At 40.8% G+C, this 12,486-nt stretch overlaps 1 protein-coding gene across 1 annotated transcript in view; it reads right to left on the reverse strand.

Annotated features, from left to right (window-relative positions):
- PPTC7 (protein phosphatase targeting COQ7) overlaps nucleotides 1-12,486 on the reverse strand; it is a 50,279-nt gene that overhangs the window by 10,565 nt on the left and 27,228 nt on the right. The window contains exons 2-3 of the mRNA XM_017542118.2: nucleotides 6,376-6,555; nucleotides 929-1,127 (exon numbers count right to left, since the gene is read on the reverse strand). Coding sequence (XP_017397607.1) covers nucleotides 929-1,127; nucleotides 6,376-6,555 — 379 coding nt within the window. The remainder of the gene's footprint in view (nucleotides 1-928; nucleotides 1,128-6,375; nucleotides 6,556-12,486) is intronic.

Here is a 12,486-nt window from a genome sequence, read left to right on the forward strand (position 1 = left end):
AACATCCAAGACCAGTTTTTTGTTTTTTTTTTAAAGAGACAGGGTCTCGCTATGTTGCCCGGGTTGGACTCAATCAATTCTCAAGCCTCAGCCTCTTGAGTAGCTGGGACTACAGGCCTGCATCACTGTGCCAGCTCAAAACCATTTTGGTTTTTGTTTTTTTTGAGACAGAGTCTCACTCTGCCGCACAGGCTGGAGTGCAGTGGTGTGATCTCGGCTCACTGCAACCTCCACCTCCAAGGTTCAGGCAATTCTCCTGCCTCAGCCTCCCGAGTAGCTGGGACTACAGGCACCTGCCACCACGTCCAGCTAATTTTTGCATTTTTAGTAGAGATGGGGTTTCACCATGTTGGCCAGGATGGTCTTGAACTCCTGGCTTCAAGTGATCTGCCCACCTCAGCCTCCCAAAGTGCTGGAATTATAAGGATGAGCCACTGCACCCAGCCACTCAAGACCATTTTGATTCTGTTTCCTAAAAGTTCTATTTGATGCATGTATAAAAGGTCTAGAGAATCAGGAAGGTATTCTGATAAATGATGCAGATGTCTGTTTGTGCTCTTCCCTAACAATGTATGCAAAATCTTGTACAAGCAATGGCATGCCTGAACAATGACTCATTTCTCCAGCACAATAAATGTACTATATGTATCATGTGGTGTTGATATGAAAAATTGATATTCTGTAAGCCTGAAATAGTATTTTGACAGTCTTGTCAAATTTACTGGGTGTTTATCAGAATTCCACTTGGCTAAATTATCTGGTTCCAGCAAAATATCTTTCAAAGTCAAACCAAAAGGTCCTCTTGATGAGAACATTCTCAGTGTCTTCTTTTCATGGACATGTCTACCCCACTGCATTCAAGGGGGACAGGAGGGGACTATGAATGAACCACGTCCTGCTCACGCTTAATGACGAGAGGAGAGATTACCTGTCGCTCAAGACGACTCCCTCAGCTTCAGGGGGAGCGATTGAGAGCTGGAATGGAGTGTTGAAGTAATGCTGCTGCTCATCTGATCGGTGCACAACTTCACCACCCCTGACAACCAGGAAGCCTGAATCGCCCAGGTTCGCTGTATGTAAGCGGTGGCTGGTTCTGTCCAGCACCACAATGCAGGCAGTGCTGCTACCTAGAAACAAAAATCATCTCCATTTATTTTTTCTTCCTAGGCTGCCTTTGCACACACATTTTAACCACATAACCCCAAAGAGCAACACACCATAATTTGAATCTCTGGCCTAAACAGGACATTTCTTTCTTATGCTCCACATCCTCTACGAATGTCAATAATAACCTGATCAGAGTTAACATGGTGGGGAAAGAAAAAGGATTTGTATTATACACAGTAACTGGGTCACTGATGATCTGAATTCTTCCATTTGCAGAGATAGAAAGCAATAATGACTGGTATTTAATCACACTATTTCATTTCAACAGCACTGTCATCTATGCCAAATGCTCAAAAGCATGTTGTTGAGACATTAAATTTTAATACTTAAATGCCAGAATGAAAATGTTACATTTTCCCAACATTTCTTATTAGTCACTGGTAGGAAGTCTTCTCCACAAAATTCACTAACATTTAAGACAGGGCACATAATCATAATTTTAAACTAGATTTCCATCTGCTGAGGTCATGAAGAACTTTTATTGGAGACTAATGACCCACTCACTATGAGGTAACAAGACCAAATTTTTGCAGGCAGCTTGTGGAATCAACCTGTTCATTTGACAGAGACTCTGAGCAAAGAGCTCTGTATTGCTTTGCTGTGCATGGGCCACAGAATCGTCCCTAGACTGAAAGGCTAACAGCACAACTTAGCAGAGACAACTCTCGAGTCCTAAGTTAAGCCTATACCTACCTCTATCAGAAAAATGGCAACATAGGAAAATAGGCAGTTTACAAAGAAATAAGTGTGAAAAAATGACCACCTCACTAGTAACCCTTTTCGCCTGTTAGTTTAACAAGGGTCAAAAGAAGATAATGCATGGTGTTGGCAAAGTGTAGGGAACATACCCACTGCACAGAAAATTCATTCTGCAGCAGTGAAAAGTAAAAGTAAACAACTTTTCTGGAGGACAAGATAGCCCTGAAAAGTGTATGTCCTTCGATCTAGCAATTCCATCTGTGAGAATTTATGATAAGAAAATAATTAGAGGGGCAAACAAGACTTAAATACAAAAATATTGCTTAAGATGAAGAACTAGAAACAATCTAAACATCTAAAATAAGGGACTGGCTAAATAAATTACAGTACATCCATACAGTGCAAAGACACACCATCACGTAAGACGCAGGAGTACAGGCTCCGGAGTCAGCCTGCCCATGTCTGAATCCTAGCTCTGCCACTTCCCTCCTCTGTGACTTAGGGTGAACTACTTAACCTCTCTGTGCCCCAGTTTCCTCATCTACAAAAACAGGGATAACAGTAAGTACCTCATAGAATTGTTTCTAATGATTAAAAGTAGTTAAGTCATGTCAAACCCATAACAGATAGTGTTAGCTATTTGATAGCCATTAAAATTATGTTAAAGAAGGCCGGGCGCGGTGGCTCACGCCTATAATCCCAGCACTTTGGGAGGCTGAGGCGGGTGGATCTCGAGGTCAAGAGATCGAGACCATCCTGGTCAACGTGGTGAAACCCCGTCTCTACTAAAAATACAAAACATTAGCTGGGCATGGTGGCACGTGCCTGTAATCCCAGCTACTCAGGAGGCTGAGGCAGGAGAATTGCCTGAACCCAGGAGGCGGAGGTTGCGGTGAGCCGAGATCGCGCCATTGCACTCCAGCCTGGGTAACAAGAGCAAAACTCTGTCTCAAAAAAAAAAAAAAAAAAAAAAAAAAAAAATAAAAAAAAAAAAAAAAAAAAAAAAAAAATTATGTTAAAGAAATATATTTGAAAGGAAAGGTGATAACTAAGTAAAATAAGTAGATTACAAACTTGTATGAAAGTTTCCTTAACAACAACAAAAAAGATGATGTCAAAACTTAAAGAACTGTACACTAAAAAAAGTTTACTAGAAGTAAATGTTCTTAAAAAAGCAACAATAGGCAAAGTCTAAATTGTTAACATGATGATTAAAAGCAAAACATGGCCGGGTGTGGTTGCTCACGCCTGTAATCCCAGCACTTTGGGAGGCCGAGGTGGGTGGATCACTGGAAGCCAGGAGTTTGAGACTAAGCCTGGCCAACATGGTGAAATCCCCCCTCTCTACTAAAAATACAAAAAATTAGCTAGGCCTGGTGGTACAAGCCTGTGATCCCAGCTACTTGGGAGGCTGAGGTACAAGAATCATTTGAACCCGGGAGGAGGAGGTTTCAGTGAGCTGAGATTGTGCCACTGCACTGCAGCCTAGGCAACAGTGTGAGACCCTGTCTCAAAAAAAAGAAAAGAAAAAGTTGTAGGGGAATAAAATTTAAGTACCTATGTATTTACCTCATGGGGCTGCTGTGAGCACACAGTAGACTCAATTCAAGCTACCATTATTCTATGCACAAACATACACAGAAAAAAATCTGAAAGCATAATCATTCAAACATTAATAGTTTTTTTAGTGGGATTATGGCTAATTAATGTTTGTCCCAACGAAGTAATTTAAAAACACTTAAATATACATATCTTCCTCATGCTAATATTCAGAAATTCCATTTCCTTGTTATCTACAGTATATGCATTAGTACTAACCTCATGCTATGCTTGCCACTAAGTGTCAATGAAACGCAAAGTAACTGTAATTCACTGGTAGTGCTGTCAGATAACCCGCTCCACAGCTTACAGTAAAGATTGCTCATTACCTTTTTCTTCCTAACTCAACGCACATCAACTCTAACCATTTATCATCAATAGATCACCACCCAAAACATCTTCTGAAAACTCATGGGATTATATTCTGAGAAAGAAAAACAACCTGAGTAGCACAGGCTTGAAAATTCTGCTGCAAGAAGGACTCATGACTCATTATTACTCACTGATGAAGCCAGGCTATCCTTTGCTACTCTGTAGCAGTAACTTGCTGAGTTGGAATTAAAATGGTCCTGATTAGTGGCTGAGCTTCACTATCCAAAGCAACACCAACGAGTATGATCCCAGCCTTACAGAACCATATGGACTTGGAATATACCCTCCTCCTTTGCCTCCTCAAATTCCTGATGTGTGCATGTGGCTCAGGCCCCGGCAGCCTAATATTGGGAGAAGAGCTCATCATTCTCATGTGTTTGGAGAGGAACAAGCAGGCAAAGATGAGTAAGAAAAGTGGTGCTGAGAATCAGTGTTGGATGTTCAGACAAATGACCCATACAGACAGGAACCCAGGAGAGTCCCTCATGCTCAAATGGAAATTTTTTTTATCACCCTGCCCCTTATTTTGTAAACTACTACTAAGCCTTTTGTGTGGCAAAAAAGGGATAACCTTATTAGGACAAACCCAAGTTAAGATATGCTGGCTGCATAGGATCTTATCAATCCATTTAAGGTTTCTGAGGAAATAATACATGTCAACAACTAGCCTGTAATGCCCTTAGACCCAAATGCAGCTAGAAAATCAAAGAAATAAGTGGTTACAGCTACTAGCTTCCTTTTATTTTGGAATTGCTTTGTAGGCTTTTCAGCAGTTGCTGAATTAAAAAAAAATTATCTAACTAATCTTGTAAAGTTGTCACAATTTATAAATATATCTAGCTGAAGTTCAGTAAAACTCAGCAGCCTGTCTTTGCCAAAATATGCTTGAGTTTTATTACAAACAGCCTAGGGATGTGTACGTTTTGTGAAAAAGAGGTGTGTGTCAAACATGGTGAAGGATTACTTCAGGGTGCCTTTTAGTAGAAAATAGGAATCACAATATTCAATGTAAGAAAATATTATTTTCTCTAATATTACATTTAAATGCACTTTATTAATATCTCCCAGTTACATGAAGGTGAACAGACAGAAAGGGAAAGTAGGAATAGGAAAAAAAAACAGCAAAAACCAAAGCTTTTAAAGTGCAAAATCAGGATAATGTTTTCTAACCGGTTATCTGAAGTCAAAGTAAATGATGGGGGGTCAGGGGGTCAACACAGCCACTCTTGAGAACATGCAGGAGGCGGGTCCCTGGAATGTGTGTCTAGGGGCTCTCTCTCCATTTAAGCGTGAAGTAAGATCACAGGTTAAGTGGTTTGCCCAAAGACACAGAGCAAGTTGACAGAGAGGTGCTAGAAATAGAATCTAGACTGTTTCGCTGTGTCAGGCAAGCTTCAAACTGCATGTCCAAACAGGGGATTAAGACAAAGCAGTATATACTGAAACTGTAAGACAAGATCCCTCCGCAGTTAGAAGGAAAACAAGTTAGTTAATCACAGCACAAAGACAGAAGACTGCAGAGTGATAAAAAGAACTCTTACAAAGGACTTAAACTGAAGGCAATTCTACAACTGTGGTGATCTCCATTAACACTGAACAGGGGCTGATTTTAAATGTGCATGGTGACTGGGAGGAAGGTCTTCTAGTAACCAGGAAGATGCTGGCAATTAGCAGAAACTTAATAATACCCTTTCTGAGAATCTGCTGAGAAGGCTGGGTAAAAGTTCCTAGGAAACCGTTTAACAAACAAATGGAGAGGCTTGGCCAAAGGATGCTCCATTAGCCTATCAGATAAACAAACCCTAGATATTTGGTTTTAAGTTTTTGAATACAGGGTTATTGGGGATCTAATTTGTGCCAAGTTATTTCACCAGGCTAATCACCTGTTAGCAGTGTGGGGTGACCAAACACAACTTGAACTCATCACAGGTAATCAACTGAATTTTGCAGGCTAGATCCTTCCTTCCCTTCCTCTTGTTCTTCTTTCTTCTTTTACCATATTATAAATCCCTCATACAGTTTTAACTTTTTATGTTTCTAAACTTGAAATATATGGAATCAGACTGTTAGGTGGAATTCTGCAATTTTCTCTCTTCCATTCACAACATGTTTCTAAGTACGGCATGCAGCTTTAAGTCACTTCTTTTCACAATGCATTTTTCTACAACAGACAGACTTTTTAGGTTGTCCCCAGTTTTCTGCTATGATTGGCAACATTTTGAGAACACTCTCATACCTATCTCTTGGTTCCTGTATTGTGCAAGAGTTTCTCTAGTCTAGGGTAAACACCTGGAAGAGCAATTGCTGGGGCATACTATGTGATCGTATTTAATACCAAATTGTTTTCCAAAGTGGCTGTACCTATCCACATTCCCTCCAAGCAGTACTAAGTATTCTGGTTAGCCTAGTTTCTCTATCACACTCTGCTTAGTAGGAAGAGCCTCAGAAAAAAGCTGGGCTGATAAATGATTTTCTTGGTTTTGTTTTTAACTATCTAGAGGGCTTCTTTAGAGGAAAACCCATAGGATATTCACTTACCGAGCAAAGGTACTTTATTTTGCAGCAACTCACAGTAGCTTGTGGTGAGAATTCCAATGGGATTACTAGGTACGAATCGTCCTTCTTTTACTAAACGTTCACACGTCCGCATTAAAGTCCCTGAGAACTGAGACGGATCAACTCCATAGTCTCTCCAGCCTCCTACGCCATCTGCAACCCCTGAAGAAAAAAAATTACATTCAAAGAAGAATCTTATCAACTTCGCAGGAATTCTTACCTCTGTTTTCTCTTAACAGCTAATTTCACTACATGCCACTAAATCTGTTTACACCAAAATTCAGAATAAAAAGCACTTGCGTTTAATATATTCTATACTATCACTCCTAAGCCACAATCTCTACTTAGAATTTGGTCTTTCATATATTGATGAATAAACTTTTGAGCTACCACAGGGTGGCATTGCCTACCAGCCAAGAGTTCAATTTCAGCAGGATTAGCATCTGTGTATAGATATATTTGTGTCGTTAATACTTTGCTGTCTTTTATAAGAATGAAAACTGATTTTAAAGAAAATGCTGATGCTAGTGACGATACAATTGAGTCAGAGCTGGAGATCACAAAGAACATCAAAAGTGGCAACCTTTTAACTCCAAACATTGGTCAATCACTGGGAAATAAAGAACAAAATTGAGAACATATCCCATCCCCTCTCCTTCTACCCTGTACAGGGCAGCACTGTCCAATACAACAACAGCCACTCCACATGAGGCTACTGTGCACCTAAAATGGGGCTAGCCCAACTTGAGTCATGCTCTAAGTATAAAACACACACTGGTATTAAAAAAAGTATAATCTCTAATTTTTGTATTCATTATTTACATAATGAAATCATATTGGTGAGGGGCATTGTGGTTCATGCCAATAATCCCAGCACTCTGGGAGGCCGAGGTGGGAGGATCACTTGAGCTCAGGAATTCAAGACCTGCTTGGACAACACAGTGAGACCCTGACTCTACTAAAAATAAAAAAAAATCAGCTGGGCATAGTGGTGTGCACCTGTAGTCCCAGCTACTCAGGAGGCTGAGGTGGGAGGACTGCTTGAGCCCAGATGGTTGAGGCTACAGTGAGCCATGGTTGCACTACTGCACTCCAGCATGGGTGACAGAGCAAAACCCAGTCTCAAAAAAAAAAAAAAAAGGAAAATATAAAGAAAGAATATTTTGGATATAATGCACCAAAGAAAATGCATTATCGAGACTGATTTTCCTTTTATTTATTTACTTTTTTTTTTTTGAGACAGAGTCTCGCTCTATCGCCTAGGCTGGAGAGCAGTGGCGTGATCTCAGCTCACTGCAACCTCCGCCTCCCGAGTTCAACCGATTCTCCGGCTTCAGCCTCCTAAGTAGCTAGGACTACAGATGCTTGACCGCAGGCCTGACTAATTTTTGTATTTTTAGTAGAGACAGGGTTTTGCCATATTGGCCAGGCTGGTCTCAAACTCCCGACTTCAAGTGATCTGCCTACCTTGGCCTCCCAAAGTGCTGGGATTACAGGCACGAACCACTGCATCTGGCCAAATTTCACCTGTCTTAAAAAAAAATCAATTGTTATTATTTTTAGCCTTTTGCCCAGGCTGGAGCGTAGTAGTACGATCACAGCTTATTGTAGTCTTGAACTCCCAGGCTCAAGTAATCCTCCTACCTCAGCTTCCTGAGTAGCAAGGACTACAGGGTCATGCTACCACACCCAGCTAGTTTTTGTCTGTCTGGCAATACAGAGACAGGATCTCACTGTATTGCCCAGGCTGGTTTTGAACTCCTGGGCTCAAGTGATACTCCTGCCTCAGCCTCCCAAATTGCTGGGATTACAGGCATGAGCCACCATGCCTGGCCTCTTTTTATTTTTAGTTAATATGAATACTAGGAAATTTAAAATTACATATGTGACTCACATTATATTTCTATTGGATAGTTCTGGTATATAGATTTTCATAGGCCCAAAGGGTTGCTGATGAGTTCAGTCTGCTTAAGGCTCCTTTATCAGGAGGAAACTAGTATTTAAGACAGTCAATTAAAATATCAAAGCCATCATACAATCTTTTACTCAAACTCTTGCAAAACACCAAGCTACTCTTTCTAACACTAAAACCAATTTCTATCTACTAAATTCAAAGACACTGAGAGAAAATGTCAAAAATGTACATTATTAAGGCTTTAAGGCTTTAAACAGCCTATCTGTAAGAAATATTAACAATGGATGCTTCAGAAATAAGTAACTAAAAACGATCCATGAACAAAATGGGAATTTTTGCCTTTTACTTCATACCATTCTGTATTTGTTTTAATTTTATTTATTTATTTATTTTGATATGGAGTCTCGCTCTGTCACCCAGGCTGGAGTGCAGTGGTGCAATCTCAGCTCACTGCAACCTCCACCTCCCAGGTTCAAGCAATTCTGTGCCTCAGCCTTGCGAGTAGCTGAGATTACAGGCGCCTGCCACCATGCCCGGCTAATTTTTATATTTTTAGTAGAGATGGGGTTTCACCATCCCGGCCAAGCTGGTCTTGAACTCCTGACCTTGTGATCCACTTGCCTCAGCCTCTCAAAGTGCTGGGATTACAGGTATGAGCCACCGCACCGGCCTTAATTTTATTTTTATCATGAGGATGTATCATATGATTTTTAAAAACGGGAATTTTATAATTTTTTAAACTTTCTGAGCATGAAACATCCTTCTCATACACACATTTTTTTGTACATTCAACTTTCTTTTAAGAATGCATTTGGGCCGGGCGCGGTGCCTCAAGCCTGTAATCCCAGCACTTTGGGAGGCCGAGGCGGGTGGATCACGAGGTCAAGAGATCGAGACCATCCTGGTCAGCACGGTGAAACCCCGTCTCTACTAAAAATACGAAAAATTAGCTGGGCATGGTGGCACGTGCCTGTAATCCCAGCTACTCAGGAGGCTGAGGCAGGAGAATTGCCTGAACCCAGGAGGCGGAGGTTGCGGTGAGCCGAGATCGGGCCATTGCACTCCAGCCTGGGTAACAAGAGTGAAACTCCGTCCCAAAAAAAAAAAAAAGAATGCATTTGGTACAGGCCATGCATGGTAGCTCAAGCCAGTAATCCCAGCAATTTGGGAGGCTGAGGTGAGAAGTTCAAGACCAGCCTGGCTAACATGGTGAAACCCCGTCTCCACTAAAAATAAAAAAATTAGCTGGGTATGGTGGTGTACACCTGTAGTCCCAGCTACTCTGGAGGCTAAGGCAGGAGAATCACTCAAACCCGGAAGGAGGAGGCTGCCGTGAGCTGAGATCACGCCATTGCACTTCAGCCTGGGCAACAAGAGTGAAACTCCGCCTCAAAACAAAACATAACTACTGTGAAGCCTGTTGGTTTGCTGCTGTCATTTTTGAGGGGGGCCCATGGCGGTAGGAGCAGTTGAACCTGGGAACAAACCTCACTTGAGCTGTGCCTAGACAATGTGAATTCCTGTGTTGCTAACAGAAGTGGTCTGCAAGCTCCTGTGCTCTGGAGGGAAGCATTTACTGGTAGGCTTTGATTTTTCTGTGTGTTAAAAAAATCCAGTCTTCTGATGATGTATACAAAACATTTCTAGAACATGGATTTGTGTTCACCTTAAACGTGAAAATAATCTATGAAAAAAACATAACAAAAACAATGTATTTGGTACAAATGTAGGAGAGTACATATACATATACTCTCTGAATATGTATATATATGTATATATACATATGATACATATATATATATAATATGCCTATATATACATCCCTGAAAAACTGACTTAACATCAATTGGACACATGAAACTCTATTTCTCTGGGGATGGCAGTTATCAAACAGAAAGGGAACACATACTGAAAAAGTGAGAAGAAACAATTGGAAGACACAAAGAAGGTGACAAATAGTTTGTCGCCACTGGGGCAGCAACTTTCCCCACCCATGTGACCAACCAATAAGCCAAATTTCACTACAGGGCAATTCCAAATTAGTTAATTAAAGTGATTAAAAAGTCTGGGATTGGTTTCAAAATAATTAAGGGGTTAAAGGGGGAGTGATAGATGTACAGATAAAACAAGACTGGCCATGAATGGATGGTTGTTGAAGCTGAATAGGAAGTATACCCATCTCTCTACTTTGATATATATTTGAAAATTTCCATAATACAACATTTAAACAATAACAACGATAATAACAAGTTTAAAAAGAAAAAAGGCCATTTTGCCTGCTGTGTGGAGAGCAAGAGCGGAAGGAGTTTGAGTGTCCGTGCTGGCGGTGTGGTTAGAGGCGTGCAAACATTTGGGATCCACGAAGCAGGACACGTGGATTGCGGGGTGAGGGTGAGGGAAAGAGAAGCAGCAGGGCTAACTAGGGATCTATCTTAAAAGGAATGGCATATTTCACTCCGTTTTTCAAGGAGTTGTGAGGAAATTTGGGAAAATTATATTAAGAGAATTTACTATCATTTAAATAGGAACTTCTTTGGAGAAATTCCTAGTTTACTAGGAGTAAGATTTCATCACAATTTAAAACATAATAATTCATGTTAAAACACAGCACACAATTATAAGCCTTGCAACACCATCTGATGAATCATTCTTTTCAAACCACTGCCTGCTCTGGGGAAGAATTTCTTCTTAACTAGTAGTCTCTGGTTCAACAACTACAATTAACTTTAAATACAAATTGGTTTCGTCTGCAAATGCCCTTCACAAGAAAACCATTAAAATCTAAGATAACGTTTAGAGTCGATCCTGGCACTCACTAAATAATCTGTCAGCAGGTTGAGTCTGACCTGACACAGCCCTTCAACATTAATCAGATTTCTCCCGGAATAGAGCGAAACCTTTCAGGCACCTGTTTGCTTTTTAACACGGGCATAGGACGCCGGGCAAAACACCACTGACCAAATCTTTTTAGGGGAGACAGAAACTCAAAAAGCATATAAACTTTTCAATAAAGCTGTAGGGAAAAAAGCCTTAATACAGTACATACATATAACTTACAAAGAACAAGTTATGTAAAGGGAAGAGTTGTGTTTGGGTAAGATCCAGGCTAAAACTAGAATAAGTCACTACACATATATATGAAGCCTAATTTTATTGATATTAGATGGTTGTTTCTACACAAAAATTAATAGGTCCTCTATTGCATAAACAATAGCTTCAGACTACAAAAAGCAAAATACTTTTTAAACAGTAGAACTGATCCAGATATAAAGGGAAATTTCATTCAGAATACATTTCAATGGTAAATAAAACGACTGTTTAAAGGAGAAATTGCTTAAGATCCCAAAGATGTCAAGAACGCAGCTATCAAACAGCAAAGGGTAAGCCTAAGAATACTCTAGGAGCAAATGGAGGTCACACATGGACCACCACATTGTACACACTGCACTTGGAAACAAGAGGGCTGAATGCAAGCCAGTCTCTGAGAAGCTCCCCTGCTAGTGGGGAGCTAGATTTCTCACAGAGAAACCAGACAAATGGCTCCCATAAAAGCTGCTGTGGGAAGGTCAACAGCCAGTGGGTAGTGCTTACGGACACAAGAATGGAGCGCCTCAAGAACAGTGCCAGCCTACCCTGAAAGTGGCATTCAGATAGGCCCTGTGGGGGTCAGCCAGATTTCCTGGGCAGGGAAGGATAACAAGAGGAAAAGAAAGGCAGACAACTAGATGCTGGGTCTTGGATGAGCAGAGAGAAGCTGAAAAAACACAGGGCAGTAGCAGAGGTTATAGAAAACCAAGAATCCCAGTTCAAGAACTCTAAAATTCTTTACGCTACTGACGTGCGCTGTCTAACATGGGAGCCACTAGCCACATGTGGCTATTGAGTCTAAAATGTTGCTTTGTTTGGATTGAGAAGTGCTTGCTATTAAGTGTAAAATACATTCTGGATTCCAAAAACTTAGAACCAACAACAGAAAAACTGTAAAATGACTTAGTAATAGTTTTGTTTTCTTTTAAGAGATGGGGTCGTGGCCAGGCGCGGTGGCTCAAGCCTGTAATCCCAGCACTTTGGGAGGCAGAGGCGGGTGGATCACGAGGTCAAGAGATCGAGACCATCCTGGTCAACACGGTGAAACCCCGTCTCTACTAAAAATACAAAAAATTAGCTGGGCATGGTAG

The sequence above is a fragment of the Cebus imitator genome, unplaced genomic scaffold, assembly GCF_001604975.1.
Source record: "Cebus imitator isolate Cc_AM_T3 unplaced genomic scaffold, Cebus_imitator-1.0 Scaffold8, whole genome shotgun sequence".
NCBI classification, from domain to species: domain Eukaryota; kingdom Metazoa; phylum Chordata; class Mammalia; order Primates; family Cebidae; genus Cebus; species Cebus imitator.